Below are 21,783 nucleotides of genomic sequence, written 5' to 3' on the forward strand. Positions count from 1 at the left end.
TGCATGGCTGTCATCCCAGAAGGAAGCCTCTTCTAAAGATGATGCACAAGAAAGCCTGCAAACAGTTTGCTGAAGAAAAAGCAGACTAAGGACATGGATTACTGGAACCATATCATGGGGTCTGATGAGACCAAGATAAACGTATTTGGTTCAGATAATGTCAAGCATGTGTGGTGGCAACCAGGTGAGAAGTACAAAGACAAGTGTGTCTTGCCTACAGTCAAGCATGGTGGTGGGAGTGTCATGGTCTGGGGCTGCATGAGTGATGCTGGCACTGGGGAGCTACAGTTCAATGAGGGAACCATGAATGCCAACGTGTAGTGTGACATACTAAAGCAGAGCATGATCCCCTACCTTCGGAGACTGGGCCACAGGGCAGTATTCCAACATGAAAATGACCCCAAACACACCTCCAAGATGACCACTTCCTTGCTAAAGAAGCTGAGGGTAAAGGTGATGGACTGGCTAAACATGTCTCCAGACCTAAACCCTATTGAGCATCTGTGGGGCATCCTCAAACGGAAGGTGGAGGAGTGCAAGGTCTCTAACATCTACCAACTCTGTAATGTTGTCACGGAGGAGGACTCAAGTGGCAACCTATGAAGCTCTGGTGAACTCCGTGCCCAAGGGGGTTAAGGCAGTGCTGGAAAATAATGGTGGCCACACAAAATATTGACACTTTGGGCCAAATTTGGACATTTTCACTTAGGGGTGTACTCACTTTTTTTGCCAGCGGTTTAGACATTAATGGTTGTGTGTTGAGTTATTTTGAGGGGACAGCAAATTTACACTGTTATACAAGCTGCACACTCACTACTTTACATTGTAGCAAAGTGTCATTTCTTCAGTGTTGTAACATGAAAAAATATAATAAAATATTTACAAAAATGTGAGGGGTGTACTCACTTTTGTGAGATACTGTGTGCGTGTATATATATATATATATATATATATATATATATATATATATATATATATATATATATGTATATATTAGTTTGTAGACTATATAACTTTCATACAGACTAAATAATAAACACAGATTTTTTTTTCACCAAAGAAATGTAGCAGAATACATTTTGGCCTAAATTCATGAAGAAAGATTATTTATTTGCAAAGTTTTATAACAGAAATTAAGAAATGTTTTTTTACTCAAAATTTTCGATAATTTTTTCTTCAAGTAGTGAAATGTAGAAAACCCAGAGGTGGTTAAGGTGACTAAAGAAAGCTCTATCTGTCTCAAAAAATTATATAAAATTATTTTGGGTACTGTGTTGCATGACTGAGTATTTGCCATTCAAAATGTGACAGTGCTGAAAGCTTAAAAATGGCCTAGACTAGAAAGGAGTGAAACTGTCTGCTCTTCGTTTGGTTTAAATACCCTCCACTTCGTGTTCAGGCTGTGCCTAAATAGTGCCACATATGAGAAGTTTAAATAGTGCCACATATGTTGGTTTTCAGACAGGGGGAGTTGCTAATCTCCAACAAACACCATGGGGATAAAAGAGGCCCTGGCAGAGGCCTATTAGAAGGCAGCTACAGCTGATTCTCATGTAGATTTCTACCAATATAGGAATTTGTGAAAATCCTTTTTTTCTGAGCTGGTGCCATAGGAACCTACAGGACATTAAGGTTATGTTAACAATAATTGGCACAAGTGCAATTTATGTATAGAAATAAACACCCTCAATGCAGAATTGTAGTAACAGAAACAACTGACCTCACCAAAAGGTTCATTTTTATTCAATAGTTGGCATCAGGCACCCTAAACAGCAGTACAAAAAAATTGAGGCATTGTGACTGTAGTGTGCTTTCCATCATTAGTGTAAACATAGTTGGAGAAAATGGCATTGTTCTAGAAACTCAGGGGGAAGACCAAACATAGCTAACAAAAGAGTAACAATACGCTGCCGAAAAGTTAACAGAATGATGCTGAAACACATTTCTGCCTCGAATCTATTTATTGACTTTTGAAAATGATCATCTGGGCTATAATCGAACACATGAGGCTAATAGCAAGCTCCACCCATGCTAATAACAAGCTCCACCTAAGCTGCACAATATGCATGAAAATACATTGACACAAGCAAAACCCACATTGACACATGTTGACAATGCATCATGACGTGTCGAAAACTCACTGAAATACAAAGGCACAAGTCTAAATGGGCACTGATAGTTTAAAGACCACAATGCTTGCTGACATATTCCACGTTATTTTGTGAACATCATAAGCATTTAGGCATGCAAAAGTTACATTTTGCATGTAGCTCTTAATAGAGTTTTGTTAGATACTATTAACCCTTGCATTGCCTTTATTATTCTAAGTGATATGAAGATACTGTATGTGTATGAGAGTTTATTGCACAGATTCATTTAGCACTGTATATGTAGGGATCATGACTTATTATTTTTATTTGTTTTCTTTAGGATACACAGTAAGTATTATTGTTTGTAATAAACTCTAATCACAAGGAAGGAATTATAGTGGCTTATTTTATATAGGGTGTTTCTATGTACTATAAACCTAATAATTGGGCAAAAAATCGAAATAATCACAGGTGTATTGCAGATACAGCTAAGACCCCTTTCACACCAAGGCGCTTCAAAAACGCCCTAAAACGCCTTAGCGTTATTACTGCGTTTTTACCGCGTTTTAGGGGCGCTAGCGGTAAAATTAACGCAACGCTGCAGGCGTTTTAACAGCGTTTTTCAAGCGTTATTGAAGCATGTGTTATTGATGCTATCTTTCTGCTTGCATGTTTATCCTTTGTGAGATCATGTAAAACAAGCAGTGTCTTGTAAAGTAACAAGCAGTGTCTTGTTTTACTTCAAATCTTCATTTTTCTGGGATTAATTCTTTTTTTGGCACATTCATTTTGTTTTTTTGGCACTTTGATGGTCTGTTTAATCATTCTGACCTTCCCACAATTTCAGTCCTGTTGTTGTAGATGCTCTCTTTTCTGCTTGCATGTTTATATTTTTGTGAGATCATGTGAATCTTCTACAGCTCAGGGCAGATTATAGGCGCTATTCAGGCATTTTTACAGCGTTTTCAATTCATTTCAGTGGAGAGGGGCGTTTTTGAAGCGCTTTTTTCAACCCCCAAAAGCTGCTCCAAAGATGCTGCTTGCAGGACTTTTCTCAACGCCCTGCTAGCGCAATGCCTCAGTGTGAAAGGGTCCATTGAGATGCATGGGGAGCATTTTATGAGCGTTTTAATAGCGTTATTTTTAGCGCTAAAACGCTGCAAAAAAGCCTTGGTGTGAAAGGGGTCTAAGGTAGACATTTTGTTTCCAGTCACAAAGTGAAGTAGTGGGTATTGGCAGTGGCAGTGTCGACTGTGTACAACATTAAAAATGTTTTATTAAAGTGGTTGTAAACCTCAGACATGAAATATAAACAAAGCATATCTACCTATAGTGTGTACTTGTCTCAATTAAAAGCACTAAGTGTCATTTCTGACTGCTGCTTCGTTCCTCTGCTATCAGTATGAATCACTTCTGACAATTTTTCCTGACACCAAGAGAAAAATGGTGACAGGGAGGGACCTCCAGCAGATTGACAGCCTCAGCTCTGTTCCTGTGAGCTGTGTGAAGGGGGGAATGTCTGTTCCCTTCCAGTCAGCTCTCAGACCTATCCTCACTGAGCTCTGCAGAGTGTAAGGGCCCTTTCACACTGGGGCGGGGGCTTTACCGTCGGTGTGCGGCCGCTAGCGGGGGCGGTTTTACCCCCTTACTAGCGGCCGAGAAAGGGTTAAAACCACCGCAAATCGCTTTGCCGGCGGTATAGCCGTGCCGTCCCATTGATTTCAATGGACAGGAGCGGTGAAGGAGCGGTAAACACTCTGCTCCTTCACCGCTCTGAAGATGCTGCTAGCAGGACTTTTTTTCCCGTCCTGCTAGCGCACTGCTCCAGTGTGAAAGCCCTCGGGGCTTTCACACTGGAATTAAAGCCGCGGCACTTTCGGGTCGGTTTGCAGGCGCTATTATAACGCAATAGCGCCTGCAAACCGCCCCAGTGTGAAAGGACCCTAACTTCAGCTCTCTGCTCCCTTTTTTATGAGCACTTTAAGACAGCAAGTTTGTTTTTATGTATTTATAATTTGTTAAACAGGATAGATCTGACACATTTTAGTTTCTGTGAAATGCAGGATGCCCCAGCTCACCAACAGTGCCAAAAGCTGATATGAGAGAATGTAACCATCACTGCAAAAATAAGGAGGCCTGTGGTCATGAATGCTGTAAGTTTACTAAAGCAGTATGTGCATATTTCCAAAAATAATATCAGATTTAAAAGAAATTCTACTGTTTCAAATAAAATCATGTCACATTACACTGAATTTTGAGTTATTATCTGATTTTGGTAGGGGGCTGCATAAAGGTCTTATAAACAATACAGATAGCACAGTGTGTTACTTTCAATGTTTTGGTATAACTGTGCCCTGTAGTTTTCTATGTCTACGGATACATGACAACCTCTGATACATCAGGTACATTCTGGACTCCTGACGTGTGCATTACTTAACTCTGACCCCTGCACTCTGTGTTTTATTTCTCCTAATCTTTGAATTCTCTGTGTTACTTAATCCTTACCCCTGCACTCTATGTGATACTTCTGAACTCTGCGTTACTTAATCCTGACACCTGAACTCTATGCTTTACACTCTCTCCAACCATAGCAGCATAGCCATAGGCCTCTGTTACCACACTTTGGCTGCACCCACAATTCACCCCGTCCTTCTCCTTCTTATGGTGCCCATAGAATTTTTTGTTTTTATACTGTGCCATCAATGTCTGCTTCTTGTTCCCAAAGTCTGTGACCAGTTTTTTAAAACTAGTTTGACAGTTGGGATGGCCCAGAATCTACGATTGCAAAAAGTGTTTTCACGTAGTGAGCACCTATAATCTGTACCTCTCTGACAGGAAGGTTGCACAGCTGTAATTGCTATTTTTTCTGCTGGGGCACACTGCCTTGGTTTACATTGAAATATGTTAAATATTGCCAACATTTCAAAAGAATTTCCAGGGACATTTTTTAATTGTGTTCCAGAAAGCCACTGTAGGCTGAAAATGTACTTTAGTTAGGGGCAGGGCATTCATTTAAAATGAGTGTGGTTTTATAAGAGGCAACCTAATGCCATACTTTAACCACTTGCCACCCTGCCACAGTACATTTACTGCGGCAGGGTGGCAAGACAGCAGGGCGGCACGGGCAGGCTCAGTCACATATACAGTATATACAGGTTATTTACAGATTAGGAGCACACAGGAGAGGAGTACAAAAAGTATCATTGTATGTGCAGGACAGGAGTGCAGAGGGTATGATGGTATGTAGAAGACAGTGAGTATTATGTGTAAGAGATGAAGGTATGATGGCAGGCAACATATATGGAGGACAGGAGTTAGGATGGTGTAATTGTGGCCTGTATATGCAGGAGAGGAGTACTTAGTGTATGACAGTGGGTAGGATTTGGGAGAGAAGAGTGCAGAGGGTATGCATATTCACATTGTATTGTGTGGCCAGCTCTAGGTTTTACTCAGCAAGGATGCCTGTCATTTGAAAAAAGGACAGTGGGGTGAAGCAGGGGGACTGAGAGCAAAGTGTGTGAGGTAATATGTCAAGGAATGTCTGTTAGTGGGGGTATGTAAGGTAATCAGAGAAATATCAATCAGCAGGTGTGGGGGCGGGGGGTGGAGCAACTGGGGAATGATGTCTATTGGATGAGAATTGGGGTGTGAGGCAAACTGTGGAGGGATGCCTGTTTATGGGGGTGAGTCAGTTGAGGAGGGATCTCTTTTAGTGGGGGTGTCTGTGCGGTAATCAGGTAAGGTTGTTGGGGAAGTGGGGGATGTAAAGTGACCATTGAATGATTTCTGTCGGCTAGGGGTAGGAAGTCACTAGGAGTCATGCCTGCAAGCTGGAGGTGTGCAGTAACCTGCAAATGATGTAAGCTGGGTGGAGTTGCAGGCTGAGAAGTGGCCAGATAGTCACGAGTGCAAGAAGAGGTGGGAGGTGGCCAGCCTTCCCATTTGTCTGCCAGTCTTCCTGTGTCGTAAATAGTTTATAGATTAATACAATGTCAATGTTTAGACAAATGCTAGAGACAAGAGTACAGCAACCATGTCTTTGGAATAGTTTAATTGGGGGAAACAGTAAGGTCTACAGCAGCAATGTTACACCCAGTGTTCAGGCTGTTTCACCACAATGGCCATCTCACATGTACGCCAAGCCATTTGTATTTCAATAATTTTATTGATGTAATAAGACAATGTCATATAAAGCACAATCTTTGAACAATAGTTTAAACTGGTGTTAAACCATACATAAACACAGGACTATTTTCCCCTAAAATATTCCTAGACATAAGACCTAATTCCTAATGGGAAACAGGGAGAACCCAACAATAAACATTCTTGGTAGGGATACCAGTCGAGACAACACAAAACAGTATATTAAAATTCAAATTATTACCAATAGCGTCGAGGGATACATGTCCAATCCACTAGGGATTGACTGCACGATATCCCATCAGGCCAGCTTGATATGTGAAACTGGTAATGACTATGTCACGGGGAAAAAAAGATAGGGGTCAGGAAACGGGAGGGAAATCGGGGGGGGGGATAAATAAATGGAAAAAAAGCCCAATAAAAGGAGACCCCTGTGTACCTTTCTGTGAGTATCATCAGCATAGAACTATGTGTTCTATCAGAACATCTTGAGATTATTGAAGAAATTAAACAAACACAAAGAAAAAGTGTAAGGAGAAAAGGAGACAAAATAGGGTAGATCAAAGATCAAGGAAAGGAAAAGAAAAAGAGAGAGAGAGGAAAAAGAGGGCCAGCCAGAAATTCATTAAGTTACAGATAAGTATTGTATCCATGGATCCCATGTCGCATCAAATTTCTTAGTAGAATTGTGAAGAATACAGGTAAGTCTATCATTAACCATGATCAAGTTAGGTTTATTCTTTACGTATTCAAGGGGAATCAACAACTGCTTCCAATATTTAGCAATAGTTATTCTAGCTGCTAAAAATATATATATAATGAGTTTTATAGAAGTTTTGTTTTTTGTTTTTTTCGGGATCTCATCAGGAAACTTTTGAAAAAGCGCTGGTTCCTGGGATCTATGGATATTAACCCCTGTCACTGAATATATCAAATGAAATATTAAAATCCAAAATCTTTTGACTACAGGGCACTGCCTCCAACCATGGTATATTGTCCCCATCTGGCCACAACGCCGAAAGCAAATGGGGGATGCAGACGGGTGCATCCTGGCAACTGTGGTTGGGGACCAAATACCAGTGTAGGAGTGTTTTATAGTTTGCTTCAATTAGTGTTGTGTTAATAGATACTTTGGATAAAGCATAGGCAATATTTTGCCAGTCAGACAATTCAAAAGTGGTATTCAAGTCCCGTTCCCATTGAGCCTCATAATGGAGCTTAGTAGTCAGTAAGTGTGGCGTACACTGTAGATACCGTCCCCGTAGAAGGTCTTTTGTTTGACAAGATAATTCAAAATTTGTGAGTGTAAGGGGTTCCTCTAGCAAATTAAGTTTAGATCTTACAAAAGAGTTAAGCTGATTGTACCGAAATATGGTTGATCCCCGTTGAGTTAGTCACCTATGCTAAAAAGCCCCTTGTTAAGCCACCATAGGAATGGCATCGGAGTCAGTCTGGGGGAAAAAAATCAGGGTTGCAGATCCAGGGGACCAGCGGGTATGTGGAGATGGCAGGGGTTTTCAATGTTTTACTGCATCCCAAACCGCTAGTGAATGAGACAGGGTAGGGCACAAAATAGGGGGGCGAAGACGGCTAGGAAGCCACATTAGAGAACCAATGGCAAAAGGGTGGCACGAGAGGGCTTTAATAGAGACACACAGGGGTGTATATCCTTTGGCCATTGTGTAGGAAAGCTGAGTTATTTGAGCCGCTTGATACTAGGCCTGTAACTTAGGAAGGCAAAGCCCACCACTCGGTTTTGATACATACAACCTCAATTTATTCATTCTGGGTTTTTTATTACCCCAAATAAAGCAAAGGGCTTCTGATTGTAAATCCTGCAGATCTCCCCTTGGAACAGCAATTGGTAAAGTTCTAAAATACTGTGTTTCCCCCGAAAATAAGACCTACCTAGATTTTTGGAAAGGGCTGCAATATAAGCCCTACCCCAAATAAAAGCCCTAGTTTAAAGTGGTTGTAAACTGCTAGAATCCTCACTATTGCCGTGTTGTATAGTGTGGAAGGTGTGTGTTTTCTGTGGTCTGGTTTAACCACTTGCCGACCAGCCGCCGTCATTATACTGCGGCAGGTCGGCACAATCCCGCAAACCGATGTAGCTGTGCGTCGGCTCCTTTGACCACTTCAATACCAGACACTTATACACCTTCCTGCCCAAGCCAATTTTCAGCTTTCAGCGCTGTCGCAAATTGAATGACAATTGCACGGTCATGCTACACTGTACCCAAACAAATTTTTTATCATTTTGTTCCCACAAATAGAGTTTTCTTTTGGTGGTATTTGATCACCTCTGCGATTTTCATTTTTTGCGCAACAAATAAAAAAAACTACAATTTTGAAGAAAAAAATAACGTTTTTCTTTGTTTCTGTTAAAAATGCACTGACGGGCACTGATGGGCACCGATGAGGTGGCACTGATAGGCGGTACTGATGGGCACTGATAGGTGCCACTGATGGGCACTGATAGATGGCACTGGTATAGGGCACTGATGGGCACTCGTAGGCGGCACTGATGGGCACTCGTAGGCGGCACTGATGGGTACTTATGAGTCGCACTGATGGGTACTTATGGGTGGCACTGATAGGTGGCACTCATGGACACTGATGGGTGGCATTGCTGGGCATCACTGTTTTTTTATTGTGCCACAGAGGTGCCAGTCAGTGCCCATTTGTGGGAACTGATTGGCATATGTTTGGCATCAATTTTCACATGTGGATGGCCATGGGGGATGTAACTGGCCATCCACATGCTGGGGGCTTTCCTGGTGGTCCTGGCGGCTTCCCTGGTGGTCCAATGTGGGCATCGGAGGGGGGGCTGTGCTGATAAACAATCAGCGCAGACCCCCCTGTCAGGAGAGCCGCCGATTGGCTCTCCTCTACTCACGTCTGCCAGACGGTTGTGAGGAAAAGCTGATCACCAGCTCTTCCTGTTTACATTGTGATCAGCCGTAATTGGACTTGGCTGATCACGTGGTAAAGAGCCTCCGCCAGAGGCTCTTTACCGAGATCGGTGTAGCGGTGTGTCAGACCGACACACTGCACCACCGATCGCCGCGATGTGCGCCCCCACGGCCGGGTGACGGCTGTTATCCTGCAGAACATCATACGACGCCCAGGCAGGATAACTGAACCTGTCATTCTGCTATAGGCCGGGCGGGCAGTGGTTAGGCGGAATAGCAGCTGCATTGCGGGGGGTGCCGATGCTTGTGGCCAGCGGTCGTGATGGCCACACGTGATCGCAGGCACGAGAAGCAGAACAAGGACGAGTGTGTGTGTGTAAACACAAATCCCTGTTCTGTGAGAGGAGAAGAGGCAGATTGTGAGTTCTTAATAGCTAGGAACCCCAATCTGTCATCTCCTATAGTCAGTCCCCTTCCCCCACAGTTAGAACACACACTAGGGAACACAGTTTACCCCTTGATCGCTCCATAGTGTTAACCCCTTCCCTGCCAGTGACATTTACACAGTAATCAGTGCATTTTTATAGCACTGATCGCTGTATAATTGTCAATGGTTTCAGAAATGTGTCAAAAGTGTCCAATGTGTCCTCCATAATGTCGCAGTCCCGATAAAAATCGCAGATTGCTGCCATTACTAGTAAAAAAAAAAAAAAATAATAAAAATGCCATAAATCTATACCCTTTTTTGTAGACGCTATAACTTTTGTGCAAACCAATTAATATACGCTTATTGCGATTTTTACCAAAAATATGTAGAAGAATACATATCGGCCTAAACTGAGGAAAAAATTAGTGTTTTTAAAAATAATTGAGGATTTTTATTATAGCAAAAAATATTGCGTTTTTTCCAAAATTCTTGCTCTTCTTTTGTTTATAGCGCAAAAAATTAAAACCGCAGAGATGATCAAATACCACCAAAAGAAAGCTCTATTTGTGGAAAAAAATGGACGTCAATTTTGTTTGGGTACAGCCTCGCGCGACCGCGCAATTGTCAGTTAAAGCGACGCAGTGCCGAATGGCAAAAAATGGCCTGGTCATTGAGCATCCAAATCTTCTGGGGCTGAAGTGGTTAATCAGATGCCTTCTTATAGCGTTGCTATATGATCTCCAGCTGCTCTCTGCTTCTCTTCTTCTGGCTGTCAGTGAGGGATCTCGCCCCCCCTCCCTCTGCATTGCTCGCAGTGGGCCAGGGAAGCGCCGCTTAGCTGATCTCTGCTGCTCTTCCCTTCTCTTCTGGCTGTCAGCGGGAGATCTCGACCCCCCCCTCCCTCTGCATTGCTCGGAGCGAGCCATGGAGGTGCCACTCAGCTGATCTCTGCTGCTCTCCACTTCTCCTGACTGTCAGTGGGGGATCTCGACCCCCCCCCTGCATTGCTCGGAGTGGGCCATGGAAGCGCCACTCAGCTGATCTTCACTGCTCTCCCCTTCTCTTCTCCTGGCTGTCAGCGGGGGATCTCAGCCCCTCCTTCTGCAGTGCTCAGTGCAAGGAATACAGCTCAGGCACGTCATGGAAGCACCGAGTGGCGCTATAGGAAGGTGAGACATACTCCTTTTGCATTGTATATTGCTGTAGTGGCGAGGATTCTGGCAGTTTACAAGCACTTTTGCTATTATTCACACTGGGCACATTGCATGGCAAGCCCTCCCTCAAAAATAAGCCCTACTGTGTTTTTGATGGCCAAAATTAATATAAGACCCGGGCTTATTGTCGGGGAAACCTGGTAGTAAAGTATCCTGGGTAGAAATCTCATTTTAATTGAGTTGATTCTACCAAACCAAGATAAGGGATAGTCTGCCCATCATCGAAGATCTTCCTGAAGTCGATGAAAGAGTGGAAGATAATTAGCCCAATAAAGAGTGTCAATCGAAGGTGTCAAGTGGATGCCTAAATATGGAAGGGAGCTAAATGCCCATTGAAAACTATAATGGGGCGTACACACGGTCGGACTTTTCAGCTACAAAAGTCCAACGGACGCTGACGGACTAAAGCTGGCTGGTAATCCGATCGTGTGTGGGCTTCTCTGGACTTTCAACTGACTTTTTCAGCCTCAAATCCGACAGACTTTAGATTTGAAACATGCTTCAAATCTTTCCGACGGACTCGAGTCCAGTCGAAAAATCCGCTCGTCTGTATGCTAGTCCGACGGACAAAAACCCACGCTAGGGCAGCTATTGGCTACTGGCTATCAACTTCCTTATTTTAGTCCGGTGTACGTCATCACGTAAGAATTCGACGGACTTTTGTGTGATCGTGTGTAGGCAAGTCTGTTCGTTAGAAAGTCCGCCGCAAGTCCGTCGAAAGTCCGCCAAAAGTCCGTCGAAAGTCTGTCGGACAGGCTGTCGGACTTTTGTAGCTGAAAAGTCCGACCGTGTGTACGCCCCATTAGTGTTTTGTAAGGTCAGTACCGTTGAGGGAGGTAAAGAAATATTAAGGGCTGTTGTGTTTTGGGTATTCAAAGAAAGCCCTGAGAGCTTGGAAAATTGATGTAACAGTGTCAGCAAATTAGGGTAATTTGAGGATTGGTAATATACATGAGAGCGTCGTCGGCAAACAAGGAGCATTTATGCTCCTGTTGCCCACAACATATGCCATGTATACTAGGATGAGATCGAATTGCTATATCTAAGGATTCAATCGCTAACGCAAATAGCAATGGGGAAAGTAGACAGCCTTGCCTTGTTCTGCGTCAGATAGGAAACGACAAAGACCTATAACCTTTAATGGAAACCTGGGCTGACGGATTGCTATAAAGCATTTTCAAAAGCAGAATAAAATTATAGCCAAATACAAAGGCCTCCAAGGTGGTAAATAAGTAGCCCCAATTTAAGCTATCAAAGGCCTTGTGAAGGTCCAATGAAAGAAGTACGGTAATAATTTCCTATCAATGCTATAGACCTATGGATCTGATCTAATGTTTGGCTTTCAGTTATAAAGCCAGATTGGTCTTTATGGATATATTGCGCTACAAATGTACCTAGACACAAATCTAGAAGTTTGGTTAGACCTTTGATATCACAATTAATCAATTAAATAGGGCGGTAGTTAAGGATGTCAGTGGAGTCTTTGTTCGGTTTGGGTATGACGCTAATGTAACTATTTTTATCAAGAGGAACTTCTCTACCATCAAGGAATTAAAATAGAGATCAGTATGAGGAGCCAACTGTTCAGAAAATGTTTTAACATAACTGTTGGGAAGCCCATCAGGACCAGGTGATTTATGCAAGGACAACGTCTTAATAGTGAATTTCTTCACCTGTAATGGGTTGGTGTCAGGGCTGGCTCAGCCCTTCCTTCTCTGAGCTGGCCGCTCAGTTGTCGGCTAGTTGCTAGCTCTCATCTATCTCCACAGTTAACCAGCTGATGTGGATCTGCTCGTCAGTCCCGTCTACTTAAAGATCTCCAGCTCACTTCATTCCTGCCTTCGCCTTGGTCACATCACAAGAAACCATCTCCTGCGTTCCTGTTTAAAGACTGGCTTTGCTGACATCCCTTCTGGCTCCTTATCCTGCTTGCTGTTCCTCTACTTGGATCCCTGACTTCTGGCTTGGCTGATTACCCGATCTGGTTACTGAACTCTGGCTTGGCTAACTACCCGATCCGGTTACTGGACTCTGGCTATGCTTTGACTATGCTTACTCTATTTACCTTTTTATTTTTATTAATAAACAAGTGTGATTTTACTGTACTGCTGTCTCGGTCTGGTTCATGGTTTCTGACAGTAGGCGAAGGCCATGAATTCAGAAGATACAGTCAATCCACTTGCTGGTAATATTTTTTCTAGACTGGATGAGCAAGATCACCACATGGATCAGTTTGCCATGGCCTTACAAACGCTCCTGAGTCGCACGGCTCACCTGGAATCCCCCACTGTGGCTGCTCCGGTACAACCTGAGTTGCAGGCTGTCCCGGCTTTGACTATGCTTACTCTATTTACCTTTTTATTTTTATTAATAAACAAGTTTGATTTTACTGTACTTCTGTCTCGGTCTGGTTCATGGTTTGACAGTTGGTCCATAAGTTCCCTATGAGACTCAGTGAGAGATGGTAGAGATAAAGTATTCAGGAAACAACTAATGGGAGAAGAATTGGGGCCCTGAGATGGGTTATATAGTTTGGCATAGAATTCCTGAAATTCTTGAAGGATCTTTTGGGGATTTTGAGAGAGGGTGCCTCCTGAGAGTCTAATTTTCGGAAGGGCTGTATGCGTATGTTTAGGGGGAAGTTTATATGCTAACAATGAACCCGGCCGATCATGGCAGGTAAAGAATTTATGATTGGTCCAGCTTAACCATTTCTCTGCCTTCGTAGTAAGGCAAATATTAAGTTCCGTGCGAGCTTGTTCTATTTCGTGCAAAAAATCAGGGTGTGGGGAACGCTTGTGTTGAGTAGCTAGGGCTTCATAATCCTTAGTTTTGACAGTGATCACCTTGTTGCGGGCTTTCCTTAGTCTGAACGCCAACTGAATTAGAAAACCCCAAACGGAGGCTTTGTGTGCCTCCCAATTGATGGCGGGGGTTGTGTCCTCATGCCTTATTGATATCAAAATAAGCTTTCAAATAGGTAACGATATCTAAGCAGCAAGATTGTTTACTGAGTATAGATTTGTTTAATCGCCAATGAGATTTAGCCAATTTAATTGTCAAGTTGGAGAACAACAAAACTACAGGGTTGTGTTCGGACCAGGGCGTTGAGACTATCTTAGCCAAGAGCAGTTTGGATAGTAGCCCCAAGAAGAAAAATAAGTGATCAATGCATGAATAGTGATTATGGGCTCTAGAAAAATGGGAGTAGTCTCAAGTGGTAGGATTGGCCTCCCTCCAGGCATCAATAAGATCATGATTATGTAACAGCTGAGCAAGTTTGCAGCCTTGATTAGGGGGTACTGCAGTCGAGATATGTGAGATTCATCTAATATATGATCCAGCGCCAGATTAGAGTCACCGGTCAAGATAACATCCCCTTCAAACTCCAGCACTAGAGATTGAAGTAAGGAATGGAAAAAGGCCACCTGGTTCATATTAGGGGCATAATAAACCAAAAATGTTACCAAGTTCTCTCCCAAGTGCCCTTTCACCAATAAATATCGTCCTTCTTTGTCTTTTAGTATTTTCATTTCGGTAAATGAAAGCCATTGTGAAAAACAGAGCGCCACCCCCCATTTTTTCTCTGTAGCATTAGCAAAGTAACAAATGGGGTAATCTTTATGTATATAGCGGGGACTGAAAGAAGAAGTAAAATGCGTTTCCTGAAGAGCTACCAATATCAGAGCCTAGTGACCTATAGTAATTAAACACCTTATTACGTTTAGAAGGTGAGCCCAACCCCTGAACATTATGTGAGAGCAGAGGTATGGTTCCAATGGAATTAGTTAACTTGGACATGGCAAAGAATAAAAGTAAATGTAGACCGACAAACTTACCCATGCCAAACCATTTAGGCTGAGTCTTTGAGTGTACCCCATCAGCCTGGGCACTTACTGTAGCAGGTGTTGGTGCTGCCTGCCAGGTACCCTTTTTAAGCTGTCTTGAACATAACTTATTAAAAGAAAATTGTATTTTTCATACATAATCAACTAGTTTTTATGTATACTGCATTTTTGAAATTATAGTGCACCTTTATAAAGCAGCAAATGAGACAGTCACACACATGCTATATGTTTTGGTAACTATAAGGCACACTGGAATGTTTTGCTAGCTCTACTGGACTACTTTTCTCCTGGCAGCAGAGTGATGGCAGAAAAAACATTTGATGCTTGTAAACTCATGTAATATGTTTAGGCGCGTCCATGGCTTGGGCCTTAAAGCGGAGTTCCACCCAAATTTTGAACAATATCTGTATGTATTCTCTTCCTTGCCTAGATGCTGACATGCCGTTTAAAAAAATTTAAATCGCCGTAATTACCTTTTATTTTTCTATTCTTCTTTGCACTTCCCAGTTCTCCTCCCGTGGGAGTAGGCGTGTTTCTAGCCTCAGGCTAGAAACACAGTTTCTAGTCTCAGGCTTCCCAGGATGCCACTGAGCATGTGCGGGAATGAGCAGTGAATGCTGGGAGCACAGCATTCACCACATCCAGGAAATAAATACTTGTGGGCTTCAAATGCCCACAATGAAGATGGAAACCGCCTGCAGTGAATAATATAAGTTATTCTTTCCGACGAAATCTGACACAGGCGGACATATTACACACAATATGTGAGTATGTAATGCTGAGAAGAAAAGTTTGTGAATTAACTCAAAAACAAAAAAGGATAGATAGGTGGACCCCCGCTTTAATTAATTTCAATGGCCAGAAAAATAATTTATTCTGGACATTGAAATTAATTTACACTCAGGTGCTCAACGCGCCTAGCATTTTAGGTGCTGTACCTGGACTCACTGACTGTGGGGGTTTTTTCTGCCTTTAAACATCTCTGCTTCTAAACTTTTCTAAACACGTGTGTGCATGGACACTTAGCCTCGGTTCACACCAGAGGCGGCACGACTTGCAGGTCGCCTCACCGAGGCGACCTGCACACGACTGCCTGGGCGACTTGCAAAACGACTTCTGTATAGAAGTCTATGCAAGTCGCCCCCAAAGTCGTACAGGAACCTTTTTCTAAGTCGGAGCGACTTGCGTCGCTCCCCTTAGAACGGTTCCATTGTACAGAACGGGAGGCGACTTGTCAGGCGACTAGGTCGCCTGACAAGTCGCCCCCGTGTGAACCGAGCCTTAGGCTATTATTCAGAGGCATTTAGAAACAGGAAATAAAATGCCAAACGCCCCCTAGCAGAAAAAATGTCCAATATGCATGAAGCCTAAAACTGTTCAACCTGACCACTTCTATTGCTTAAAGTACACTGTGCTTCAAATAAATTGTGCTAAATAAATACAGATACTATGATGTTCAAATGTATTCCTGGCACTGAAGGGCAGGCACAGCCCAACCATGCATCCCGCAATGAAATGTTTCAGGTCTGATTATCATATCCAGAAGTTGAGCATAACCACTTACTCTCAAAGTATGTGAAGATATTAACTTGCATGTCAAATTCAGGATGCTCCTGAGGGCCATTTTGAAGTAGGTTTGGTATGTACTGGGTCCTTATGATGCCTGCATTTATTTGACACTTGTGTTTCACTGTATTTTTTTAATCTTGAGTACAGGCGTACTTTAAATGTAGTTTGCAAGGCTCGTGTAAACCTGAGCTTTGTACAGAATTGATGATGTAATATGTTTATTTTATCGTCTTTAGAACTTGTGATCTGAAACTGTGACAGCCTGACATTTACGCATTAAAATATAATCTGTTTATTTACAAATAACAGGTAAAATTGGAGTCTCTCACAAAGCTGACAGTAAAACTAATTCAAACTTCTCTTCATATCTGAGTGATCTAAGGAGTCGAAATTCAGTTTCATCGGCTCCACCAGTGAAGAGACTAAAGGTAACATGATCAAAAAGGCAGGACGTGGAAATTCAAAGAACATGTCATTACATAAAATGGCTTTTGCGACATCAGCACATGGATTACTTAATGAATCTTACATTAGCTGGATAGTTAAACTAACGTCATGCAGAGAAAGAGCAGCGCACTCGCTATGCCGAATTGCAGACCCCCACTGTGGCATCCATAACAGCACAAGTCGGGTATCTGATGTTTATGAGGCAGACACGTCTCTCTGTGTTCATTGTCTTTCACTGGAGCAGTAATTGTTTCCTTTTATTCATGTCTGGAACTCAATTTCAGAGAATGATAAAAGGACAGTAGCAAACTAGAACAAAAGCTAGAGCTACATTAACATCATTTTAATAAAATATGACAAACCTCTATATAATAGTGCTTTTACCTTATTAAACATGGGTCGACATAGTTCTGAAAGGATATATTCTTTCCAAAAATTGTTTTTATAGTATAGGTTTACAGATTGTCCTTTAGACATGTTTGTTACACCTAAAAATATATTAGCAATAGGCAGGGTCAAGAACCTAGTTGGGCTGATTTAATAAAAAAATAGGGACTGTCCTCTTTACACATGTTCACTTTTAAAAGTGAAAGTTCACTTAGCATTACCCCTTTATGTCAGTGGGTAAAACAAATCTTTAATGCTGAACACTTTGAAACTTTGACATGTGTTAATGAAACTGTACATATCATCGCAACCAATCCAGGTGACTTATACCTTGTTTTTTTTTTCAGGAAAGATTTGGCTTTCATTAGGTAACCGTAATAGATATCTCCTGTTTTTTTTTAAAATTATGATAATTTTTTAAATGTAGCTTTTGCAATCTGCAGTCATTGTGGGGCCCCCGGAGGGGGGGGGGGGGGGGGTGGGAACAGTCTAGTTTTGCAGGGATGCAATAGACTTTCTATAGAAAAGGGATTTGTGAGATGTTCTATCCCAATCTTAGTAGTAATCCACCTCCAAATAAGCATTCCTTCTGACCCCCCCTTCCACATGAGGTCCAGTAATGTAGTATTGCGGAGTTTGCATGAGCATGAGTTCTATCGATTTCTCATATATATATATATATATATATATATATATATATATATATATATATATATATATATATATATATATATACATATACATATATATATATATATATATATATATATATACATATACATATATATATATATATATATATATATATATATATATGTGTATGTGTATATGTATATATATATATATATATATATATATATATATATATATATATATATATATAAAATCTATCAAAGCCCTGAAGACAACCTGGATTTAGCAGGGCCATCCCTGAGTCACCGAGGTAGCTTAGTTCCCTTATGCCCCTTATGTGGGCTCTATCAGGATTTTTCCATCGGATTTTCTGACACACAAAGTTTGAGAGCAGGCTATAAAATTTTCCGATAACAAAATCCGATTGTGTCAGTTCCAACCGTGTGTGGACAATTCCGACGCACAAAGTGCCACGCATGCTCAGAATAAATTCCGAGACGGAACTTCTCGGTCTGGTAAAATTAGCGTTCGGAATGGATATAGCACTTTCGTCAGGCTGCAATGTTTTAAAATGTTTAATGCAGCGCACTCTCTTCTTCTTTATAATGCTAGAAGAATGAAATTGTTTTGCTGCTCATATTCACAAAGAGTTCTCACAAACTTCTTTCTTTATTATTTATCGTGATTTCATCAATATAATATTTTTATTTGTCACATCTACCGAAAAAATATTTTTTGGATGTTTTTGTATTAACCAATTCAGCCGTGGAAGAATTTACCCCCTTCCTGACCAGAGCACTTTTTACAATTAGCCACTGCGTCACTTTAACTGCTAATTGCGCGGTCATGCAATTTGCGTCCTTTTCTTCCCACAAATAGAGCTTTCTTTTGATGGTATTTGATCACCTCTGCCGTTTTTATTTTTTGTGCTATAAACGGAAAAAGACCTAAAATTTTGAAAAAAAATGATATTTTCTACTTTTTGTTATAAAAAAAATTCAATAAACTCAATTTTAGTCATACATTTAGGCCAAAATGTATTCGGCCACATGTCTTTGGTAAAAAAAAATGTCAATAAGTGTATATTTATTGGTTTGCGCAAAAGTTATAGCGCCTACAAACTAGGGTACATTTTCTGGAATTTACACAGCCTTTAATTTATGATTGCCTATGTCATTTCTTGAGGTGCTAAAATGGCAGGGCAGTACAAACCCCCCCCCCCCCCAAATAACCCCATTTTGAAAAGTAGACACCCCAAGGAAATTGCTGAGAGGCATGTTGAGCCCCATAGGCGTGCGCACAGGGTGTGCCGGGTGTGCCCAGGCACACCCTAATCCCCCCATGCGCATTAGTGTTATCGTTCTGTGTAGCAACAGGATCATGGGAAAGATCTCCCTCTTACCGGCTCTGCCATAAGAGAAGTGTTTATCCTTTTCTCTTTCACTGTGCCAGCAGGGAGATCAATGTGCTGGGGTCATATATATGTAGATACATACATATGCATGTGTGTTTGAGCTTAAGGGTGCACACCCTAATACATTAGACTGCGCACACCTATGTTGAGCCCATTGAATATTCATTTTTTTTGTCCCAAGTGATTGAATAAAAAAAATTACAAAAAGTTGTCACTAAATGATATATTGCTCACACAGGCCATGGGCATATCTGGAATTGCACCCCAAAATACATTCAGCTGCTTTTCCTGAGTATGGGGATACCACATGTGTGGGACTTTTTGGGAGCCTAGCCACGTACGGGGCCCCGAAAACCAATCACTGCCTTCAGGATTTCTAAGGGCGTAAATTTTTGATTTCACTCCTCACTACCTATCACAGTTTTGAAGGCCATAAAATGCCCAGATGGCACAAACCCCCCCCAAATTACCCCATTTTGGAAAGTAGGCACCCCAAGCTATTTTCTGAGAGGCATGTTGAGTCCATGGAATATTTTATATTTTGACACAAGTTGCGGGAAAGTGACAATTTTTTTTTTTGTTGTTGCACAAAGTTGTCACTAAATGATATATTGCTCACACAGGCCTTGGGCATATGTGGAATTGCACCCCAAAATACATTTAGCTGCTTCTCCTGAGTACGGGGATACCACATGTATCCGCTAGGATTGCTTTTACATGAAAGCTGACCGCTGGCTGAAAAGAATGATACCAAGATGATATCTAAACCTGCAGATATAACCACTCAAAGTCCAGCAACATACCAGTACGTTGCTGGTCCTTGTTGGGCATATATTGTAATCTTTTTTTTTTCATGCAGCCTGTGGGATGCCCACCATTAGAATACCTCCCTTCATCCACCCACTTCTAATGATGGGCATACATGCACCGTTTATATATGCCGAAGCATGGGGGCATCCTCCCGCAAAAGGTAGGAGCAAATCGCTTCTCCGCCCCTGCTGCCCCCATGCTTCGGCATATATCATCTCTGCTGGAGTCACGGCTTTATATATCGTGGGAGCTGTTGCTGTCAAGATAAATAAATCTGCGCTGCAGCTGAATGGCGTACCTGAAGACAAAAATGGTTAACAATAAAACACAGTAAACGGTAAAATATAAAAAATTGCATACCTGAAAAGCAAACGTGATAAAACATAATAACAAAAAACATTGCAGAATTGAATACAGTAAAAAAGAGCAGAACAATAGAGAGAGAATAGAGAGAGAGAGAAAAATAAAACGACAACTAGTTTTTTGGGTTTTTCTATATATTTTTTTGTGTTTTTTTTTTTTACACTTTTTTTTGTAACTGAAAGTTTGTAACTGTAACCGGTTCCAGGTTCGGGTCTCTCAAAATGCGATGGCATCTTGGGAGACCCTGTGAAAGTGTACCTAGTCTGTGCAATGCTGTACCCTACCCTAATACTCAACTAGTGTATGGTAGCGTTCAAAACATTCACCAATGCAAAGACCAGGATTGTCGGGACAGGAGGGACAAGAATAGCGGGTGTCACGCCTATATCCACGCTTGCTGCAGACACAACATCTTTTTTGGGGGGTTCGTTGGGTAGGGGTACTCGTGAGGACATAAAGATGTTGGAAAGTGACAATTTTTTTTTTTGTTGTTGCACAAAGTTGTCACTAAATGATATATTGCTCACACAGGCCTTGGGCATATGTGGAATTGCACCCCAAAATACATTTAGCTGCTTCTCCTGAGTACGGGGATACCACATGTATCCGCTAGGATTGCTTTTACATGAAAGCTGACCGCTGGCTGAAAAGAATGATACCAAGATGATATCTAAACCTGCAGATATAACCACTCAAAGTCCAGCAACATACCAGTACGTTGCTGGTCCTTGTTGGGCATATATTGTAATCTTTTTTTTTTCATGCAGCCTGTGGGATGCCCACCATTAGAATACCTCCCTTCATCCACCCACTTCTAATGATGGGCATACATGCACCGTTTATATATGCCGAAGCATGGGGGCATCCTCCCGCAAAAGGTAGGAGCAAATCGCTTCTCCGCCCCTGCTGCCCCCATGCTTCGGCATATATCATCTCCGCTGGAGTCACGGCTTTATATATCGTGGGAGCTGTTGCTGTCAAGATAAATAAATCTGCGCTGCAGCTGAATGGCGTACCTGAAGACAAAAATGGTTAACAATAAAACACAGTAAACGGTAAAATATAAAAAATTGCATACCTGAAAAGCAAACGTGATAAAACATAATAACAAAAAACATTGCAGAATTGAATACAGTAAAAAAGAGCAGAACAATAGAGAGAGAATAGAGAGAGAGAGAAAAATAAAACGACAACTAGTTTTTTGGGTTTTTCTATATATTTTTTGTGTTTTTTTTTTTTACACTTTTTTTTGTAACTGAAAGTTTGTAACTGTAACCGGTTCCAGGTTCGGGTCTCTCAAAATGCGATGGCATCTTGGGAGACCCTGTGAAAGTGTACCTAGTCTGTGCAATGCTGTACCCTACCCTAATACTCAACTAGTGTATGGTAGCGTTCAAAACATTCACCAATGCAAAGACCAGGATTGTCGGGACAGGAGGGACAAGAATAGCGGGTGTCACGCCTATATCCACGCTTGCTGCAGACACAACATCTTTTTTGGGGGGTTCGTTGGGTAGGGGTACTCG

The 21,783-nt window shown here is 41.8% G+C and overlaps 1 protein-coding gene across 1 annotated transcript in view; it reads left to right on the forward strand.

The window, feature by feature from the left end:
- HFM1 (helicase for meiosis 1) overlaps positions 1 to 21,783 on the forward strand; it is a 441,821-nt gene that overhangs the window by 377,219 nt on the left and 42,819 nt on the right. Inside the window, exons 29-30 of the mRNA XM_073592028.1 lie at positions 4,154 to 4,243; positions 16,513 to 16,631. Coding sequence (XP_073448129.1) covers positions 4,154 to 4,243; positions 16,513 to 16,631 — 209 coding nt within the window. The remainder of the gene's footprint in view (positions 1 to 4,153; positions 4,244 to 16,512; positions 16,632 to 21,783) is intronic.

Source organism: Aquarana catesbeiana, linkage group LG07 (genome assembly GCF_042186555.1).
Source record: "Aquarana catesbeiana isolate 2022-GZ linkage group LG07, ASM4218655v1, whole genome shotgun sequence".
NCBI lineage: Eukaryota > Metazoa > Chordata > Amphibia > Anura > Ranidae > Aquarana > Aquarana catesbeiana.